Source organism: Carassius auratus, chromosome 16 (assembly GCF_003368295.1).
Source record: "Carassius auratus strain Wakin chromosome 16, ASM336829v1, whole genome shotgun sequence".
Lineage (NCBI taxonomy): Eukaryota > Metazoa > Chordata > Actinopteri > Cypriniformes > Cyprinidae > Carassius > Carassius auratus.
Window position 1 is genome coordinate 3,206,241 of NC_039258.1, and position 23,188 is coordinate 3,229,428.

The 23,188-nt window shown below is 30.8% G+C and overlaps 1 protein-coding gene across 1 annotated transcript in view; it reads left to right on the plus strand.

The window, feature by feature from the left end:
- The first annotated feature begins 4,167 nt into the window (after positions 1-4,167).
- The window catches only part of nkd2b (NKD inhibitor of WNT signaling pathway 2b), a 30,671-nt gene continuing 11,650 nt past the window's right edge, over positions 4,168-23,188 (plus strand). Inside the window, exons 1-3 of the mRNA XM_026283372.1 lie at positions 4,168-4,501; positions 4,902-4,928; positions 5,041-5,126. Coding sequence (XP_026139157.1) covers positions 4,477-4,501; positions 4,902-4,928; positions 5,041-5,126 — 138 coding nt within the window. The 5' untranslated portion in view covers positions 4,168-4,476. The remainder of the gene's footprint in view (positions 4,502-4,901; positions 4,929-5,040; positions 5,127-23,188) is intronic.

The window sequence follows — 23,188 nt, forward strand, 5'->3', positions numbered from 1 at the left end:
AGGTTTGTACAAATCAGATTTTTTTATGATTTATGTTGATTTTATGTTGCTTTCTGAGCAAAGCCTGAATATATATTTTCTATGAAGTCTCAAAAAGTCTTAAATCGCCCTCCCACACAATTGAAAGCATTACAAACTTCCTAAATCATAACAGAAAGTCATGGCATTAAACATTACATGCACCGCAAAAAATGAATTCATTTTTGTTTTTTAATATCAAAATATCCTTAAATCAGTATGCATTAACTTGAGACGCAAAATGAAGAAATTAAGTCTGATTTTCTGAGAAATAGAACATAATGGAGTGAGTTTTAATGCATAAAGCAAGAACAAATATCTGTCAATGGGAATCTACTGGCAGATATTTGTTTTGGTTTTAAACGTAAACACACTTCATATTAATTCACAGAAAATAAGACGACTTGTGTCATAATGCCTTTGAAGGGAATGCATCTTGATTTAAGCATCTTTCACGTTTGCACTGAAAAACTAGACTAAAATTGCTTTTTTTTTTTTTTTTTTTGCAGTGCAAAAGCATGAACTAAAAAGTAATTAGGATCAGTGTTGCTAATGCAATTAATTGTGTGACATTGGCGTATTTTGTTCCTGTCAGATACTGGTTGTTTTTTTGTTTAAGGTATTAAACAGAAACGAAAAAGCATAAGATTGCATTCTCCCACACATGCATTCATTCAGAGTCAGCTTTCTCTCATGCTGTTTGACCTTTAGTTGTTTAGAAACCAGTTTGACACCATATTTATTTAAAGCGGCCTGCTTTGTTGTGCCGTTTGGAAAGCTTCACGTTGTGAGAATTAGTTTTAAGCGAATCTCATAATCACAAAGAGCTTGTTGATGAGTCCCATCTCCCGCCGATACCTGATCAAACAGGTAAACACCTGCAGGTATCTGTATGGCATTCCTCCGATATGATGTGAGATTAAAACGTGTCAGGCTAAAGCCATAATTGCAATGTCTTCAGGCTTTTTCTCTCCCTGACAGTTTCTCGTCCAAAAACACGTAGCTGTTTGAATCTAATCAGTGGAGGAAGAAAAGAATCGTCAAAAGCCTTATTGTTGCAGTGTTTTATACCACTGCCAGTGAGTTCCTAAACAAAGCAAACATTATAACGCTGCTGAATTTCTCAACAGTTTCTGGCCTCAAGCGCTGGAATATCAACGGAGCTGCCAAAATTAATACATTAGTTGAAGAGTTAATAACATGAGACGTTTAAGGCTGTTCTGTAGGATTGAAAAGAGATACATGAGCTGTTGTTTGAAATAAAAGAATGGTTTACGCTGCTTATTGGCAAATCAGTATTGCAAATCTCTCCACTCTTTAAGTATTACAAGAGATCTTTCCCTGTGCAAACACAATATGCTTTCATCTCTTATTTTTCTTTTTGTCTTTAATTGCATGTGATAAAATGTTTCTTTATTGACCGTTCAAGTATGAATTGAAAACTAGAGTTTTGCATTTTCTGTAAAAACTGCTGACTTGCTGAAGTTAAAAGATGTATATATAAATAAAATTACTTTTTGCTTAACTTGTTTAAAATTTCTAATTCGCTTTTAGCATATAACAAGCTATTTATTTTTTTATTGTTTACTCTTTTTTTTTTTTTTTTTTTTTAGGTATGTTTTCAAAGTTGTGAATAAAACAAATTATTACAGTAAGTGTTAAAAAATATATATATTTTAGTCTTTTTTCTTAAAATTTTACATTTAAACGAATGTTAGTGTAATTGTAATTTTTTCTGTGTGAAAATGTTTTCTATACCATTTTATTCTATACCATAGATTTATAATATCGGCCTTTTAGGGATTATAGTCCTTAATTTAAAAAAATATTATTTATTGGCCGATATTTAATTCAAAATAAAAACAATTTACCTTAGTTTTTAGATTGTATCAGTTTTCTGTAAATAGTATAAATATGTAATATCGGCCATTTATCGGTTATTGACCATAATGTGAAAATTATTATTTATCGGCCGATACGTAATATTTAATTATGAATAAAATCTATTTACTTTAGTTTTTACAGTCTATCAATACAGTGAAGATTTATAATATCCGCTTATCGGTTGTTGACCTTAATATGAAAAAAGATTGTTTATTGGCTGATATTTAATTATAGATAAAAACTATTTATTTTAATTTTTACTGTGTATCAATTTTCTTTGCAAAATATAGATTTATAATATCAGGTATCATTTACCGTTTATTAGCCTTAATCTGAAAAATTATTATTCATTAGATGATACATATTATTTAATTACAAATTAAAACCATTTACTTTAGTTTTTAGAGTTTATTAATATTCTTTAAGTAGTATTTATTTATAATATCGGCCATTTATCGGTGGTTGACCTTAATGTGATAAAGAATATTTTTTGGCTGATATTTAATATTCAATTATGAATTTAAACTATTTAATTTAGTTTTTATAGTGTATCTATTTTTAAAGATTTATATTATCGGGTATAATTTATTGTTTATTAGCTTTAATGTGAAAATGATTATTTGTGGGCTGATATTTAATATTTAATTATGAATTAAAACGATTTACTTTAGTTTTTAGAGTTTATCAATTTTCTTTAAGTAATGTTTATTTATAATATCGGCCATTTATCGGTTGTTAACCTTTATATGAAAAAAATTGTTTATTTGCCGATATTTAATTATAGATAAAAACTATGTGTATTTTGTGTATCAATTATATATATATATATATATATATATATATATATATATATATATATATATATATATATATATATATATATATATATACTTTTTTTTTTTTTACAAAGATGTATAATATCGGTATCATTTACCGTTTATTAGCCTTAATGTGAAAATTATTATTGGCTGATATTTATTAATCAAAATAAAAAGTGTGACACAAGTTCTCAAGTTAAGGAATGGAGTGCATTGAATGATAAAAGTGTTTCTGTCTGACAGGTTCTTGAGAAAAGAGATGAATGACATCAGCTGAAACTGAAAGTCATTACAGTCTGATGAAATATTATAATGGCGTTTTGTAAACAGACGAGACTCACAACAGCAGAAGTGTTTTTTGTAGACCTCTGACCCCTTTCTAAATCCCTGAGTTCAGGTCTGGTGTAATAAGAGAGGTTCAGGTGAGCTTTCATCATGTGGGCGATTATGATTACAGTTTAGGCTACTTGTTACGTTGTTTCTTTCTGCTCCAAGTCAAATCTCTATTTTGTACTGTAGATGTTGCCCAGATCCCCTCTTCAATTTAAGAAAAGATTTTTTAAAATTATGATTTATTTAAAAAGAAAAGAAAGTTGAGGTACTTGGGTTTAATAGGAACACACTTGACCCCACATTGACCCCCACATTTGTTTTGACACATTTGCTGCATCTTTTTTCTTCACGACACCACTTTTCTTCAACATTTTGCTTGTGTTTTGCTCATTCAATTTCATTTATTTATTCATTGAATTGATTTTTTTTCTTTATTCATTTATTCATTTATTTATTCGTTCTTTATTATTTTTTTCATTTATGCAATTTAACTTTATTCCATTATTTAAATTTTTCTATTCATTCTATATTTTTTATTTTGTTTATTTATTAATTTAATCACTTGTATTTCATTCTACTTTTTGGGTTCATTTCATTCATTCATTCATTCATTCATTTGATTTATTTTTAGTTTTCTTTATTCATTTATTTGCTCATTCATTATTTATTTTTAATTTCATTCATGCAATTTCACGTTATTCTATTATTTTTATTTTTATATTTTACTCAAAAATATTACTCATATTTTTATTTTACTTTTTGTTTTTATTTACTTAATCATTTATTCATTCAATCATTTAGTTGTATTTATTTTATTACACTTAATCTATTTGCATCTATGCGATACTATTTAACTTATAAAAAAAAAAAAACACATCAAACTTTACAGCTGTATTCTAATCCATGCATCATTCACTTGATATATAGATTGAACATTTTATTTTATAGTAGGCTATTTTCAGATTTATGGAGTTATAAAAATATCAACAAAATGAAAGGAGTTTTAAACCTGGCTTTATCCAGTGTTCATATTTCAGGTCAGGACATGGTTCAAATTAGTGCATATTTCTACCTCATTTGCATACTTAAACATGAGATTTCAGAAAAACTGTCTTGACTTGATGCACTTTGATGAAGTGTGCTGTTATCTGGACGTGTGTAACACGTGTCCTGTAGGGGGCAGCAGTGGGGCTGCAGGGGGCCGGACTCAACTGAACTGAAGGTTTCTCCTGCACTTCACTTCACTTCACATGTTCATCTGCACACACACACACACGCTTTTCAAGACTCACCGTGATCGTGTCTCTCGTGTGTTTCTGCAATCTGAAGGATCTGCCTTTTTCATTCCTCTGAATATTTATGGATATAATGTTCAACTGGGACCGAGAGATGCACAAGTCCTCTTAACCACAGCAGTGATACAATGGGGAAACTTCAGTCGAAACATGGTGAGTTACCGCTCTATGCGTATGTTTACTGCTGATTATTGAGTTAAAGGAACTTTTCCGGATTTGAGTCTGTTCTACAATTTAAATATATCTTTCTATAGCTTTTTTAAATAGCTTTTTTTGTTATTAGGCAAGCATATTATTATTTGTTAGCCTCCGAGATTAGAAATCTCATTAGTTTAAGATTTGTGCATCATGAAAGTAGCTTCGTCAAAATTCCTCTTGGGGTCTTATGAAGGTAATGATCAGAACATCGATTAAGCATAGCCATAATAATCAGAAAACCATCCACTTATATATCATTTGGACACATATTTCACCAATCCTATCTATGCATGCTCTTGATGCATAACTATGTTATGAATAATACTTCGATTTTGTCTTTGTCATTGGGATGCAGCTTGCAAACGTCGGGAAAATCCTGAGGGTGAGTTTTACATTCGTCACAGTTTTGAGTCCGTCTATTTTTGTTATGCATTAACTATTTATGGCTTGAATGTTGCAGAACATTTCCTAATGCTTTTTCAATCCACCTTCAGGGGATAGTTTTGTTGCGAACAGCATTACTTCTAGAAGAGGAGTTGACGAAGGCGAAAGATATGACACCGGTCTGAAAGATTATAAGGTAAGAAATGCTTGTTTTTGTGCATTTGCTGATTTAAGGCTGCTCTGTACGTGCTCACAATTCAGTTTAATGGTGCATAAAAGCCAGATTAAAAGATGCCTGCTCTGGCAGCCTCCAGTATCAAAGTATACATCTGTGATTGCTGTGTAAATGCATTTATGTAAAGACGCTTAAATATGACTTTAGATGCGTTTCTGAGCAATACATCAGCATCTATCTTCTAAAGCAGCATCCTAACTGAAGTCGAACACAATATCTGACCATTCTACATCCTAAAAACACTTATGCATTAGAAAATATAATGAGCTTATATTGATTTTTCAATTCCAAGAATCAATCTATGCTGTTTTCAGTTGATGCATGAACAAAACCTCATGAAACATTATTTGTAATGCGTCACATGCAATAATCCTTGTGCTTTGTTACTTTTGATGTGAAACAAAGCCCCAGCTTTCTAATTCTGTCTATTTTATCATGAAATTCAAACATTAAACATGGTTTGGCATGAGAAATTGCTGTAGCCTCACGTGAAATGATCATCTCTTGCTCTTTACTACTAGTTACAGCACAAAATAAACACGAATGAACATCAGAAGGTGTTAAAAGAAACAGAAACTGAAATGAAGCATCAATTAAACAGTGTTTTAACTGCAGAAAGACATCAGTAACACAGCTTGTAAACAACGGCATGTGAGAAAAGCCATTCAGTGACCATAAATGCAATAGATAGCTAGAAAAATAAATTCTAGATGGAAGCATTTTGCTAAATATATGCACTATACGAGTTTAACTTAATGTGTTCTTCAATATCAAATTCAGGTTTGAATAAATTCATCATAAACATCCAAATAATTATACCTTTAAAAAGTAATTATAAAAAATATTTTTATTATTAAATTTTCTTTACGTGCAATTTTTTTTTGTAATTTTTGGCTACAAATATAATAAATATATATTGATTATATAAATATGTTAAAATATAATGCATTTTAATAATAAAAAATGTTATTCACATTTTTATTTGTTTGTTTACAAATCACTTTAAGCTAGTAATGTACCATCTGACAGGGTTTATTGTGTTGTTAGCAGAGAGTGATATTTTGTCACTCATTTGCCTTTATATTAAAATCAGATCGAATCACAAGCTTGTGAATCAAACTCCGATTGACTCATTAAATGTGTCTCAAGTTTGCTTGCTGCTAAGACATGCATGCAATGCTGCCTTAAAGTTTGGCATCTCTGAGACTGGATTTGCAATGCTTTTATAAAAGCGACCCATGAAACGCGTCTCAGAAAGCACTACTCAGCTGTATCTTGGAGGAATCGCTCAAGAGCCCAGACGGGAGCTGCACCACAGAAGGAACAACTTGCGGTGAGCCCCGCTGCCAAAGACCACATTCCCACTCCCGAGAAATCATCATTAGAGCGACTGAAACAAACAGACGGGAGTGTGCTTTCTCAGAGCCGTGCAGCGACACGCTGCTGTTGTTTTTGTCGTGTTTGGCCAAACTGATGGGTCCCTACAGGACTGTGACATCATCAGCGGACGTTGTGTGATTGACAGCTGCATTAACTAACAGCTGAGAGATGCTGATGATTATACAGTGACTTATCGGAGATTGACCAGGAGTTTTGTCTCATTCTCTGACCACACAATGCGTCTGTTTTCTGGCATTTGTCATAACCTGAGACTGTTTGACAGCCCTAACCTCAGTGATTAACAACAGCAAAGAATAACATGCCCCATGGCATACGTGTGCCAGTAATTCTGTTCACACCGTACATTTGAATATTGCAGTGATTTTAATGCACTTTTACTGCACGTGTTCAGACAGAGATTTATCAGTGCATCTTAAGTAATAAAAACGCTTTTTTTGTATCATTTCTGTTCAAAGAATCAATTAAAATGCATATTCAAAAAAAGATCTCTGATTTGATTCATTCAAAGTAAAGACATTAACAAAAGTGAATCAAACCAATTCTATCAAGTTTGTTCGAATCATTTAGAACATGGATCGGAATTCACAGGAATCAACCAAATTGATTCACTTTAACAAGTTTGATTCACTTCTGTGGATGGGTTCAAAGTTCAAAGAATCAATTCAAAATACGATCACAGAAATCTCAGAATATATTTTTTGAAATGTACAGAAATGAAGCAAACGGACACTAAGCAGTTTGTTTGATTCATTTGTGTCTTCTATAGGTTCAAGCTGTCAAGAATCACTTTAAAACACAATCTACAAAGCCTCTGAATCAATTAATTGAAGTAAGCTGAATTCACAAGAATAAATAAAACCAACTTTAACAAGAATGTTGTTTGATTAATTTCTGTGGATGGAATCCATTTAAAATCTCTTAAAAACTGATTCATTAAAATGGACAGGAATACACAGGACTGAATCAAACCAACTCGAATCATTTGTGTGGATGGAGTCAAACTGTCCGTTTTAAAGATTCAGTTCATAATTCGATCTCAGAAATCTCAGAACTGATTCACAGAAATGATCAGAAATGAATCATACAGTCTCCGACTTCAATTAGTCTCACCTGTGCATGGTTTTGCGTCTCATGCTGAAGGACGTCATAATCACAAACTGATATCTGATGGAAAGCCTTAGAAAAGTCCCTCCCGTCACGAATGGGAAAGTTATTTGGGAAAAGCACCAGGACACGTCATGTGTCATTAATGGGCAGGTCCAGGGTTTGACTTCTTCAAAGTTTTGGCTCTGGTTTGTGTTTTGTCAGTCGACAAGAACCTGAAAGACTCTTTGAAACTTCTGATTTGGTGATAAGACGCGTTTAGGTTGTTTATTTAGGGTGGATGAAGTGAAAGAGGCACTTTCAGACTCCAGCTTTTGATGTGAGTCCATCTGAGGTCAGCGTTTGGTTGATGTTAAACTCTGGTTAGGAATGAACCATTAAGATTTGTTGCATAACACGTTGCAGTTTAGATCGATTTCTTGTGATGCCATATATATCGCTTTTGGAATTGCATTGCAAATTAATCTGTGAATATTTATGAAAATGCATGTGCACTACAATGCAACAAGGCGCTTAGGTTTGACACAGAATGATTTATACAATTCTGTAATTATTTTAACGCACTTTTTACATGCAATTTGTTCGAAAAGAGATGTTATCATAGTATCTCATTTAACACACTGTTAGAGATTGTTTGATTTATGGTTCAGTTGATTCATTTCATTGAATCAGTTCAAAGTTCAACCTCTCAATTGCATCTTTGAAATGGACAGAAATGAATCGAATCGATTCTTAATGTGCAAAGGTTCAAATATTCAACCCGTGAGTCACTTGATTGAACTAGTCCTGTTGTAGTTAATATCCCAACAAGATTTCTCATATTGTGTGCATTTATGTCTAAGCAAAGAGAAGAAATGCATGTGTGCATCTGAATGAGGCTTGTGAATAATGCCGCTGTCTAATCTGCTCTTTGTGCTTTTGAAAACATAGTGATCACAGGTTTGTTATTCTGCAGTAAACAGAATCCTTGTTAGCAATGTGTTGATGAATAAATGAATGATGCATGTAAAGAAAGAGAGAAAAAAAACATTGGTGTTTCCACAAAGTTTCCCTCTTTCCACAAATCATTTCATTTGAATGTTCACTGCATGCATTTATTTAAAGAACTTTGTTAAAAAGAGACGATGTTAGAGTTGGAATGAGCTTAAAGCACTTAATACGGACTAAACTCAGAACATTCCTTGAAGTTAATGGAAAAGAGGGAATGTGTCCAGTAATTGTGTCTGGCCGGCTTTTAAAGTCAGCTTTAGGATTTGGGAGGCAGGTGAAATCCTGATGGCCAGAGATTAGGAAGAGGGCCACGTCCTCCTTCAGCCCATTGTCAGGGTCCTTTACTTCAAAGCGCGGAGCTGGGATTATTAAAGCTCTCCGATAGAGCCACAGAGACAGACGAGTGAGTTTCCCAGATCCCGAGTATTAACACGGAAAGCCATTTGTGTTCAGTGAGCAATAATGAGCTCATAATGCTGTCTGAAAATTTCTTTTAAAATTAGCATTTATATCTGGTTCCTGTATTTATGTTCAGTTATTTCCCTTTAATTGTATAGAAAAGTACCTATACATTGCCATTAGATTAAAATAACTGAACCTAAACATATAGGACCCTTATAAAAATGTTAATTTTAGATTAATATTTCAGATATAAAAATACATTATGTATAATTTTTTTTTCTAGTCGCAACATTTTTAATTTTTCACTTTTCTTATTTAGCTCTAAAATAATGTAAACTGAAACTAAAAAATATGTTAATTAACAGAAAAAAATTAACTTAAAAATATATTTAAATTAAATAAAATTATAATATTACTAAATTATAAATAATACAATTATATATATATATATATATTACTAAATTATAAATAATAAAAAAAAATATATATATATATATATATATATATTACTAAATTATAAATAATAAAATTATATATATATATATATATATATATATAAAATTTAAACTAAATAAAACTAAAATCATAAAAAAAATAATTTTGATCATTTCTAAGGCAGTTTTCTCATTTTTTGTTTTATTTTAAGTGCTTCACAGTACTTAGTTTAAGTTTTATAGCTAAAACTAAATGAACTAAAACTACCATATAAAAACATTTATTAAAACAAATAAATATTTAAAATATTATTTTAGCTAGATGCCAAGACAATATAAAATAACTATAAAATAACCAAACTAAAAACTTTTTCTCTGCATAACATCTATTTAGCTGCAAAAATGATAAAAAAATAATGTAATGCACCTTCTGACGCCATGATAGTTTTGTATGAAGAAATCTATTTTATTTTAAAGCTTTTTGCCAGAATTTGTTCCTGTTCCTCACATAAAGATATCATATAACTTCAGAAAAATAGTGGATATGAATCATCTACTTTATGCTCTTTTATGTCCTTTTTAGAGTCACTTTTGTGTGGAAAATGACTAATAAAAATAGCATCTTTCATGTTGCATATGGGCTTGGAACGACCTGACATATTTTCGTGGTTCTTGTACTCCTCCTGAAAGTTTTGCACGTCAGATTAAAGCACGTTGAGTGAAAGGAGCTGCTCATGTGAGGTAATTATGGACTTGGACACACAGGTGACTGTTGGCTGATCAAAGACGTTCCCTGAAAAAACACAGCCTTTGGTTTCTGTTCCTGAAGGAGACAGCGATAGGGAAAGAATGAGTTGGCTGGTTTTGAGAGAGGCCAGATTGACGGATCATTGCAGGTGTTCGGCTCTTACCTGAATAAACACTTGGCACCGTGCTAAGACAGATCTTCAGAGGTGAGATCAAAATGACCAGTCCAAATGAGCAGCCAAAATAGCAGCAATGTTGTTGGAAAGCCAGACAAGAGGCTTCTCTGTGAAAAACCGGCACGGAAAGCTCTGAGGTGGACTAGCCGTATAAAGACTAGCCGTTCTTAAAGAGCTCCAACACTGGAAACATCAACAGTCTGCCGCACACTGACCACTTCTTCAGTCCAATAATGACACAAGCGTTCCACCTTTATACGCCCCTCTCCTCTTAAATGTTCCCAGCCACTGATGCCAGCGAAGTAGGAACAATCCGATAGAAATGGAGCGGGGAAACATTACAGAAATGGGCTATAACACAGGAAGTTCAACTAGAATTCGATTTGGAAGTAAATTCAGTTTCTTGCCTAAGAAATTTGACAGAAGAGTTTCAGAAAGGAAATCAGAAAGGCAAATTTTAGTATTTTCTGGTAAAAGATATTGCAATTTTTAAATAAGTCAATTTTTAAATAATTTTCTAATTGTTTTTAATTTTTCTTCATTATTATTTTACTTTAAGCACTTTGAATTACCGATGTGTACGAAATGTGCTATGTAAATAAACTTGCCTTGCCTGATTAATGCAATAATTAATTTATAATAACAAATAATTCATAATTAAAGATGCAATTTTATTTAAATGAAATTATGAACAGTAAATCGTAATATAAATTATAAATGAAGTTTATAAACGAAGATATGTATTGTATATAATTGTATAAATTTCAATAATTAATGTTAACGATTATATATAAAATATACTTCAGTCATTTTTAATGAATTTATAATTATACATAATTAAAGATGCATTTTTAAAATCAAATTATCTATTTTAAATCGTTGTTTAAGATCTTAATGAAAATATGTAATTATATATAATAATTTAATTTATAATAATTAAAAATTATGTTTAAGCTATGAATGAAAGCAATTTATATTGAACACAATGTTTTAGTCTCTTTATATTATTTTAAACAGTATTGTGCAGTAAATAGTGATATAAATTATAAATAAAATAATTAAGTTATTAAATGTCATTATAACAATTGTATGTATTTGACTGGTGCAGTTTTTATGATGAAGATATGAAACTGTATAAATAATTAGATTATAATTTATAATTAAAAATGAAATGTTATATCAATGAAATTGTGCAATAAATCTTTATATTAATTAAATAGATAAATTATGAAAATTAATAATTCATAGTTTTTCTATATGTGTAAGTAGTTATGCATACTTAATAGATTTAATATTAATATACTTTTTTTAAAATATGTGTATATATATATATATATATATGCATATTCTTTTTTATATTATTTACATCATGTTTGTAATATATCTCATATGTTGTGTGCTTTACATCGAGCTTTAATCAAGACTAAACTGAAGTTTGCAAAGTGGCTGTAATTGTTAACACCAACTATTTGGATCTCTCCTAGCTCTTAAAGTTGTTTGCTTTGTCCATTTTTAACCATTGGCCAAGCTAAGCTCCTAAAATATAATGTTTATTTCATAAAACATGGGGAGGGTGACATGATCCGTCAGATTTAATAAGCCCTGATGCATGACGTCAGTCTTGATCGTAAATATGCTGATGTTTCTTCAAAGTGGACTCGTTCTGTAATCTCATGTTTACTTTGAGAAATCAGATTTTCTCACCTCGACAGAGCTGTGTATATTCTTGTTTTAGTTGGGCTTGTTCGCTTCGAGTCAGCGGTGTTTGCTTTGGCAGCGTGTGGTGAATATCTGGTCTGTTTAAGAGCGTCACATTCAATGGCATCTTTCTCCTTCTGATTTTCTTTTCTTCCATTGTCTTGATGGACATGAATTGCACTATTGGCTCTAATTGGTGCCTTTGTTTAATAGCCGACATTCTCCTGGTTGAAACTGCTGTGGTGGTTTCGAGGAAAACGAAGTCGGTGTTCGGGGGTTGTGAGGCGACTTGGGTTTGTGTTTTGACGTCGGCGAGCCGTGAGCCTTCATCTGTGAATGGGAAGCATGTGGCGTCGGTCCAGAACAGCGGGCTCTTTCAGCGTGGCCCCTGCAGACATCTGTTTCTGGTTTGTACAGCAGAAATCCTCGAGCTCGCTGTGGGGCGATCAGGACCTGTTTTTCTGAAGGCTTTGAGGTGGTGGGGTGCGATGAAGGGGGAACAGCGAGTGTTCAGTAGGTTTTGTTCTCTTTTTCTTTATTCCACATTGGTGATCTTTAAAAAATGCGTAGAAAGATCCTTGCAGTAGATTGCTAGATACAAACTGACAATTGCGAGATATAAACCTGTAAAAATTTTTACAACAAATATTTGAAAATATAAACTCAGAAATGCACGATAAACTCAGAAGTATGAGATATACAGGTGAACTGGTGAGTTTTGTTAAATGTGAGCCGAAATCATCACAATTAAAAGAAGCAAAGACTTGAACTACTTCAGTCTGTGTGTGTTGAATTTATTTAATACATGAGTTTCACAACTTGAGTTGAATTACTGAAATAAATGAACTTTTTCTCGACATTGTCATTTATTGAGAAGCACCTGTAAAGTCAGAATTGAGAAATAAAAAATTAGAATTATGAGATATAAAATCAGAATTATGAGATATAAAATCAGAATTATGAGATATAATCTCAAAATTGAAAGATAAACGCAGTATTGAGAGATATAAAGTCAAAGTTATGAGATGTGAAGTTGAAATTGCAAGATAAACTCAAAATTTTGTGATATGATGTCAAAAGTATGAGATATAAACTCAGAATTATGAGATATGAAGTTAGAATTTTTGTGATATAATCTCAGATTTGCAAGAAACTCAGAATTGAGAGATATAAAGTCAGAGTTATGAGATATAAAGTCAGAATTGCAAGATAAACTCAGAACTGTGAAATATATTACAACTGCGAGATATAAATTCAGTATTATGAGATATAAAGTCAGAGTTGTGAGATAAATGCAGTATTGAGAGATATAAATGTCAAAGTCATAAGATATAAAGTCAGAATTGAGAGATATAAAGTCAAAGTTAGAAGAAATAAACTCAGAATGATAGGATATTAAGTCAGAATTATGAGATATAAACTCAGAATTGAAAGATAAACGCAGTTTTGAGAGATATAAAGTCAAAGTTATGAGACATAAAGTCAGAATGGAGAGATATACAGACATAAGTATGATATATAAAATCAGATTTGGGAGGTATAAAGTCAGTATTGAAAAATAAACTCATAACTATGAAATATATTAGAACTGTGAGATATGACATCAGTATTATGAGATATAAAATCAGAGTTGTGAGATAAACTCAGAACTGCGAGAAACTCAACATAATGAGATATAAAGTCAGAATTATGAGATATAAAGTTAAAATTATGAGATATAAAGTCAGAATTATGAGATATAAAATCAGAATTATGAGATATAAAGTCAGAATTATAAGATATAAAGTCAAAATTATGAGATATAAAGTCAGAATTATGAGATATAAAGTCAGAATTATGAGATATAAAGTCAAAATTATGAGATATAAAGTTAGAATTATGAGATATGAAGTTAGAATTATGAGATATAAAGTCAGAGTTGTGAGATAAACTCAGAACTGCGAGAAACTCAACATAATGAGATATAAAGTCAGAATTATGAGATATAAAGTTAGAATTATGAGATATAAAGTCAGAATTGCGAGATATAAAGTTAGAATTATGAGATATAAAGTTAGAATTATGAGATATAAAGTCAGATATATATGAGATATAAAGTCAGAATTATGAGATATAAAGTTAGAATTATGAGATATAAAGTCAGAGTTGTGAGATAAACTCAGAACTGCGAGAAACTCAACATAATGAGATATAAAGTCAGAATTATGAGATATAAAGTCAGAATTATGAGATATAAAGTTAGAATTATGAGATTTAAAGTTAGAATTATGAGATATAAAGTTAGAATTATGAGATATAAAGTTTTGAGAGATATAAAGTTTTGAGAGATATAAAGTCAGAATTATGAGATATAAAGTCAGAATTATGAGATATAAAATTTTGAGAGATATGAAGTCAGAATTGAGAGATATAAAGTCAGAATTATGAAATATAAAGTTTTGAGAGATATAAAGTCAGAATTATGAGATATAACATTTTGAGAGATATGAAGTCAGAATTGGGAGATATAAAGTCAGAATTATGAAATATAAAGTTTTGAGAGATATAAAGTCAGAATTATGAGATATAAAGTTTTGAGAGATATAAAGTCAGAATTATGAGATATAAAGTCAGAATTATGAGATATAAAGTCAGAATTATGAGATATAACATTTTGAGAGATATAAAGTCAGAATTATGAAATATAAAGTTTTGAGAGATATAAAGTCAGAATTATGAGATATAAAGTCAGAAATATGAGATATAAAATTTTGAGAGATATGAAGTCAGAATTGGGAGATATAAAGTCAGAATTATGAAATATAAAGTTTTGAGAGATATAAAGTCAGAATTATGAGATATAAAGTTTTGAGAGATATAAAGTCAGAATTATGAGATATAAAGTCAGAATTATGAGATATAAAGTTAGAATTATGAGATATAAAGTCAGAATTATGAGATATAAAGTTAGAATTATGAGATATAAAGTCAGAATTATGAGATATAAAGTCAGAATTATGAGATATAAAGTTAGAATTATGAGATATAAAGTCAGAATTATGAGATATAAAATCAGAACTGTTAAATTCAGAACTACGATATATGAGTATTACAAGTTTATATATCATAATTCTGCCTTGATAAACAAAGGACACAGATTATTTGGAGAATATATGGGTCATGATGCCATTATAATAATATTTTTTGCACAATACTTACATACTGAATTGTGATCGATCATCTTTCTTATATCTGTTTGCATAGTGAATTTGATTAGTTGCTAAATTAGATCCACAACTGCATGATGACTGGGTTTTTAGCACATTTTAAAAGGCGTAAAATGTCTTCAAAATTCTATTTTAAGGTATGAATGAAAGTAATTTATATAGAACAAAATGTTATAGTCTCTTTAAATGATCTTAAACATTATTTTACTGTGCATATCTATATTCTCATAGCATTTATATTGTTAGAAAAACACAACTGACTATGCAACTAAACCTTTTGTGACTCAGCAGCATGCAAATATTATGATTGCATCATCATTCTATAAAACATGTTGTTTATTTAATAATAAGAGAACATTAGACATAATCTTTCTTATTAATGTGCAGTCTGCCATTGATACTCATGTTATTTATTTGTGTTTGAGCATCAGAAGTGTTTTTCCCCACTTCCTCCTCTCACTTTTCATGGCCAGTGTTTCATGGAAAAAGACATTTGAACACTGCAGGCGGATCGCATGTTTATTTATTTGAGGATATTTATGCTGGGAAAGGCGCTTTGAAGGTGTTTGCTTACGTTCCTCCGGTTCCTTGTCTAAGCACTCTTTCCGAGCGGGTTGAGGGTTCAAGGCTTCAAAGACGCTGAGGTGCCATCAGGAGATGACTGTTTGATCTCCTCCAGACGCCACCGATGTTGCCTTTTCCTCATTCCATGCTTCTGACGTGCAATTATTCACAATTAGGCAATTTCAGGTGTTTAAAGTCAACAAAGTCAGAATTGACAGAATTGTGCTTTTAGATTCTTGGTCTTATTGTGAACTATTGCACATTTTCTATTTCACAGAGTTCACGAATGCTGTGTTTTTTAAAATGTTTTATTGGGTTGTGTTTGGCATTCTGTGTTGACTTTAAAGGAATAGATCACACACAAATGAACTTTTGCTGAAAATTTACTTTGAGTAAATTGAGTTTTTCCAGATTTGGAGAAATGTAGCATTGCGTCAGTGTCTCATCAGTTGAATGCTCTGCAGTGAATGGGTGCCGTCAGAATGAGAGTCTGATAAAAACATCACAATAATCCACAGCACTCCAGTCCATCAGAAGACAAGCTGCATGTTTGTAAGAAATAAATCCATTAAGAAATGTTTCGAACTGTGTTGGCTTGTAAACAGTGCAGATTTCTCTCCTGATTCAGACCAGACCTATTTTTCACTGTAAGAAGTGTTAATGTAGACTCATGTTTGTGTTAAAAACGTCTTAATGCTGGATTTGTTCTAGCGTTTGTCTTCGCCAGATGTTCACTGATGGACTGGAGTGCTGTGGATTATTGTGATGTTTTTATCAGACTCTCATTCTGACGGCACCCATTCACTGCAGAGCATCCATTGATGAGACACTGATGCAATGCTACATTTCTACAAATCTGATGAAGAAACAAACTCATCCTAATCTCGTATCGCCTGAGGATGAGCACATTTTCAGCTAATTCTGCTGCAGTAACAACTACTCTCTATACATTGTTTACAGTTTATCTATACTTTTTATGTGCAATATTACAATCACTTCTTATGCAAAGTCTCACTTTGCATCTCGTGCAACTCATGCATTCGTGCACACAAACTAATGAGGACTTGCATCATATTAGTGCACCTCAAAAAGGATGATTTTCAATCACTGCTCCAATAATAAACAGGCTTTAGATTATTTAAGTGCTTTAAGTCATCCAGAACTCTGGCCTGGTTGTTACTGTGCGATTATCTTCTGTTGTAATCGATGCCGATGGAGCTTAACTCCTGCTGAACCCGGAAAGCACTTCAATAATGTTTTAAGACTCTGAGATCTGTTCAGCAAAGCATGTGGTGTAAACAGGCGTGATGTGAGACGCTGTGCAGTGTTTAAAGCGCAGAACGAGTGAATGGAAATGGAGCGTTTGCGGTGGATGTTATGGCAGGCGTTTACTTTGCGTCGCTTTCAGAGAAGGAAAGAAAATACCTGAGGCTGGTGACTGTTTCTGGCCACGTCTGCGTTTGATCTCGTGCAGCTCTCGGCCAACACAAACAGCAGGAGAGTTTTAAGGTATGTTTCCATATAAACCGCTGGAGAAAGCTTCTCTGAAATGGACCTTTTGCAAGCCTTGGTGCAGTCAAGGGAGTATTTGATTTATTTATCTTGTACTGTGCTTGTTGTTAAGTGAATCCCTGCGTCTCAATAGTTTCGTGACAAGGCTTTTGGAAAAACTTTGCATGTAAAGTAAAAATGTTTGTTAGGAGCAAACATTTCTTTTTTGTAAGAGGATGTTCATAGAAACAATGGGTTGCATTCAAACAAGTTATTTTTGTATATAGTGCATCAAATTAAATACTTGAAAGGTGTTTCATCCCACCTTTCAACCCTTGGGCTCATGAATCTGACCACTGGACTCTAAACGTGTGTCTTTCAGACGTTTGCTCATGTAATAACGCCTCAGAGAGATTCCTTTTGTGAAAGCCTCAGAAACCTCATGCTTTCTCCACATTCCCCCAGACAGACACCCTAAACCCAGCTTCCTGTCTGAGCGCTAAACAAACACCCAACGCCGTCACTCTTGTGCGTTTCACACAACGCACCTCTTTGCAGAGTAGTGTTCCCTCTGTCAGATGTGTTCTAGTTTAGACTTAGTCCTGTGTCTGATGGCCTTTATAGTTTTTGTCATATTTAGTTGTGTTTTGTTGAGTTAAGGTTTAGTTTTTAACTTGCATGACTTGAGCATTGAGGTATATATTGTGTGTGTGTGTGTGTGTGTGTGTGCGCGTGTGTGTCTGTGTGTGTGTGTGTCTGTGTGTGTGTGTGTGTCTGTGTGTGTGTGTGTGTGTGTGTGTCTGTGTGTGTGTGTCTCTGTGTCTCTCTGTGTGTGTGTCTGTGTGTGTGTGTGTGTGTGTCTGTGTGTGTGTGTGTGTGTGTGTGGGTGTGTGTGTCTCTGTGTGTGTGTCTGTGTGTGTCTCTGTGTGTGTGTGTGTGTGTGTATTTAAAATGGTTCAAAGACATAAAGATGTCCACATCAAAAGTTCATATAGAAAGCACATTCAGTGTAAGTAAAGTGTCTACTGTTAAGGTTTCAAATAAGTTTTTGGGGAATAAAATGTAAAACTTTGGTTGAAATAATGTCATATTGTCATTCAGTGTAATGCAAGATTTATCTAAAAATTCAAACAACATTATTATTCTGACGTGTGCATATTAAAATATATAAAATAATTAGAGAGCATATTAAATTTGATTGTGTTTAAAATGATTCAAATATTCTTACTGACAAACGGCAAATCCTGTGATAATGGTAAATAAAAAATAATAATAATTACAGCTAATTAGTATTTGGGGTGAAAGTAATTAGACTTTTAATATGTTATTAATTGATTTTTGTTGTAAATATGCTATAAAATATGTGATATGTAAGATTGTTACACTGAATGACATTTTTCTGTAAATCAGTGAAAAATAATTATATTTATTTTTGCTCAGAAAAACTAAATTAGTAGTATTACACTTATTTTTTATGCTTAAACACTTTTTCGTCTTTGACCCATATATATAAAATGCTAAGAATTTTTTTTTATTTATTTAATTTTTTTAATATATATATATATATATATATATATATTCAGTTTGATAATTTTTTTTTTACTACATTTACTGGAAAAAATAAATGAATAAGTTAAATATATACACACACTCTTATATTATACATATAGGATTATATATGGACTATATATATTTTATTTGTATTTTTATATATAAACACATTTTTTGATGTGCATAGAGGAATTTATTTGTGTATTTATTTATTTATATTTTATTGAAGAAAATTGGATTTAGATAATTTATTGTTTAGACATTTTCTATAATAAATCATATATATTATATCTGTCATGGCATGTTGTTTCAACATTATCGCATGATGAAGGACTAAATGTGAATAGTCTTTAATTTCAACTAATCTACATCAACTCACATAATCCATTTAATAAACATCAATCCAGGACAGAAACTGAAGACTTATAAAGACGGCAAAAGGAGATGATTTTTTGTTTGCATCAAGGTATTTATTTTCATTGCAGTTTATGCACTTATCAGTCAATTAAGCATGCGGTTTTTATGCACATTTTTAGAATTCATGCAAATCTTCGCATTTCCATCCAGCATTTTATTTGTGCAAAATCTCAAAATCCATCTAAAAAAAAAAGAAGTGGATGGAAGCACAGTTATTCAGAAAGTCTGTGTGATTGAGAAACAGTGGTGTGACGTCAGAAGAGCAGGAGTGAATGGAAGCAGATGTTCCTCCCCGCTCTGGACCTCCTGCTCACACATGTGTAGCTATCGCTATTATTCAAGCCATAAAACTACACGGCCACATCTGAAAGTGGTTAGCTGTCGAAACACAAAGGGTTGGGGCTGCAGTCGGAGCAGAATTCCTCTCGGATCGGGAATAGCTGCGAATGGGCTTTTGTTAGTTGGACGCGCCGCTCCATCTAAAGCCACTTCCAGATGTGGCTCTGCTGCAGGAATCTAATCTTTAAATCATTATCTTTCACGAGGCACTTTGGGGTTGATGCCGTCCCACGTTTGAAGAGAAGCGCTCGGGTTGGTCTTTGAAATCAAGGCTCCAACAAAATGTGATTTGACTGTTTCTGAAGCACAGACACAGTAAATAAAGCGGTGCTGCTATCTTTGAGAAATAAGATTGATTTCAGTCAGTCAGTGTGTTTGGTGTTTTGATTCACTAATTGTATGTGTATGTATATATATAGGTACAGCACAGATCAAAAGTTTGGAAACATTACTATTGTTAATGTTTTTGAAAGAAGTTTCTTCTGCTCATCAAGCCTGCATTTATTTGATCAAAAATACAGAAAAAAAAATGTAATATTGTGATATATTATTTCAATTTAAAATAATTGTTTTTAAATGTATTATACTTTAAATGATCATTTATTTCTGTGATGCAAAGCTGAATTTTTAGGATCATTATCACATGATCCTTTAGAAATCATTCTAATATGATGATTCATTATCAAAGATGGAAACAGTTCTGCTGCTTAATATTTGTTCAGAACATGTGATACTTTTTTAGGATACTTTGATGAATAAAAAGGAAAAGAAAAAAGAAAAAAAAAAGGAATATATGTTTTAAAATATAAATATTTTGTAATAACAATATACACTACTGGTCAGCAATTTGGGGTCAGTAATTTTTTTTCTTTCTTTTTTTTTTAAATAAAATCAATACTTTTATTCAGCAAGGATGTCTTAAATTGATAAAAAGTGATAGTAAAGAAAATATATTATTAGAATTTATTTATTTATTTTGAATAAATGCAGTTCTTTTTAACCTTTTATTGATCAAATATATTAGACAGCAGAAGTGTTTCCAACACTCATAATAAATCAGAATATTAGAATGATTTCTAAATGATCATGTGATCGACTGATGTTACATGTGACACTGAAGGATGGAGGAATGATGCTGAAAATTCATCTTTGCATCACAGGAATAAATTATTTATTTAAGTATATTCAAATAGAAAACTATTTTTAAAAATTGTAATAATATATCACAATATTACTGTTTTTCCTGTATTTTTGATCAAATAAATGCAGGCTTGATGAGCAGAAGAAACTTCTTTCAAAAACATTAAAAATAGTTTCCAAACTTTTGGTCTGTACTGTATATATATAAATGGGCATTGTTTCAGAGGCGATGCGTGGTAAACTTGTTCAGTTTGCAGACGTAGTTGTAGGAGTTTTTCAGGATGCATTGGACGGTTTCTCCAGCTCTTGTAGCACAGCTCTTCTCCTGTATGTTGATACGGGTCTGGCTGATGGTATCTGTATCTCTGAACTCTTCACCCCGCGCTCATTCCTCAGCTTTACATGTTCGGGAGATGCTCAGTCTTCCTGTTTCTCCTCAAACGTCACGTCATTTCACTGGAGCTCATTGTTTAGGTGCCAGCTCTACCCAGTGGTGTCCTAGAACGTCTTCAGGTGAAGTGTGCAGTTCTGTAGTTTGCATATTTTGTATTTTATTTTCATCACATAAAAAAAAAAAAGGAAAAAAAAAAAGGAAAAAAAAAAATATATATATATATATATATATATATATAAATATATATATATATAATACTAATAATATAATTATTTATTTAATAATATATAAATAATACTAATAATATAATAACAATATAAATTAATGTACTAAAAATATAATAATAGTTAAATTATATAGTATAAATTAACATCATTTATATAATATATAATTAATTAATTCTATCTATCTATATGTTTATAATAATTTATATGTATTTATTGACATAAATATATAAAGTACATATATTGTGCTCAAATGTCAGAATCATGTTTGATATGATTTTATTTTTGTAATTTTAATCTGACAAATCCATTGTGTGTGTATTTATATATATATATATATATATATATAATATAAATAAAATAGTAAATATTATTATATAAGTACATTTAGATCGTATATTTACATTATACGTCAATATATATGTATATATGTAAATTAATAAGTGTGTGTGTGTGTGTTTGTGTACATTTACCAAATTTTACAATTTCTTTTCAGAATTTTAATGATGAGCTCAGTCAAACAAATCATCAAAGTTGTATGTAAACATTATTACAATATTTTTTTATAAATATAGACATAGATAAAATATTATCTTGTGTATATAATATATTTCCAGTGCTTATTAAAGTGTCACATCATTAGCTGTGTAATGTTTAATGTCAAATTCTGTTGAGTTTGTTCTAGTTCAGTCTCTCATAATTTCCTGCGTTTGGATGTTGTCTGCGTGTGCTGCAGACCGCTGGGTTTAGTCTCACTTTTGTCTCGGTCTTGTGTTTTATAGTAAATATCTCTGGAAATGTGTTGTGAGTTACAGGGAAGCAGGAGACGTTTGATCTGTGTGTGTCTGCTGCAGACAGCTGTGCTCCTCCTCCACTGAAGAACAGAACTAACGTTTTAGTCATAGAGCATCAAAATATCCCATATTCTTTAGACATTTACCTGGCAAGCAGACATGTGTAAGATAAAACTTTTATTTTATTTTATTTTATTTTATTTTATTTTATTTTATTTTATTTTATTTTATTTTATTTTATTTATTATTCATTTATTTGTAATTAATTATTTTTTTCATGGTGCATTTATAATAATTTATGGCAATATTTAATATTTAATTTTATTCTTGTTTTGTTTTTATTTTTGTATTTCATTTTATGTTTTATTTTATTTTGTATTTTATTGTATTTTTATTTTTATTTTTATTAATTTATTTTTGATTATTTTTTTTTTGTGTGTTGCATTTATTATAATTTATGGTAATATTTAATATTTAATTTTGTTCTTGTTTTTTTATTTTTGTATTTCATTTTATGTATTATTTTATTTTGTATTTTATTTTATTTATTATTATTATTTTTATTTATTTATTTTTAATTAATTAATTTTTTCATGGTGCATTTATTATAATTTATGGTAATATTTAATATTTAATTTTATTCTTGTTTTGTTTTTATTTTTGTATTTCATTTTATGTATTATTTTATTTAGTATTTTATTTTAATTTTAATTTTAATTTATTTATTTTTAATTAATTCATTTTTTATGTTGCATTTATTATAATTTATGGTAATATTTAATATTTAATTTTTATTATTGTTTTGTTTTTATTTTTGTATTTCATTTTATGTATTATTTTATTTTGTGGTGTTTTTTATTTTATTTATTTTAATGTTATCGTATTAATATTTTATTATATCTTTAATGTTTTAATTTATTAATTATTCTATTAATTTCTTTATGAATATTT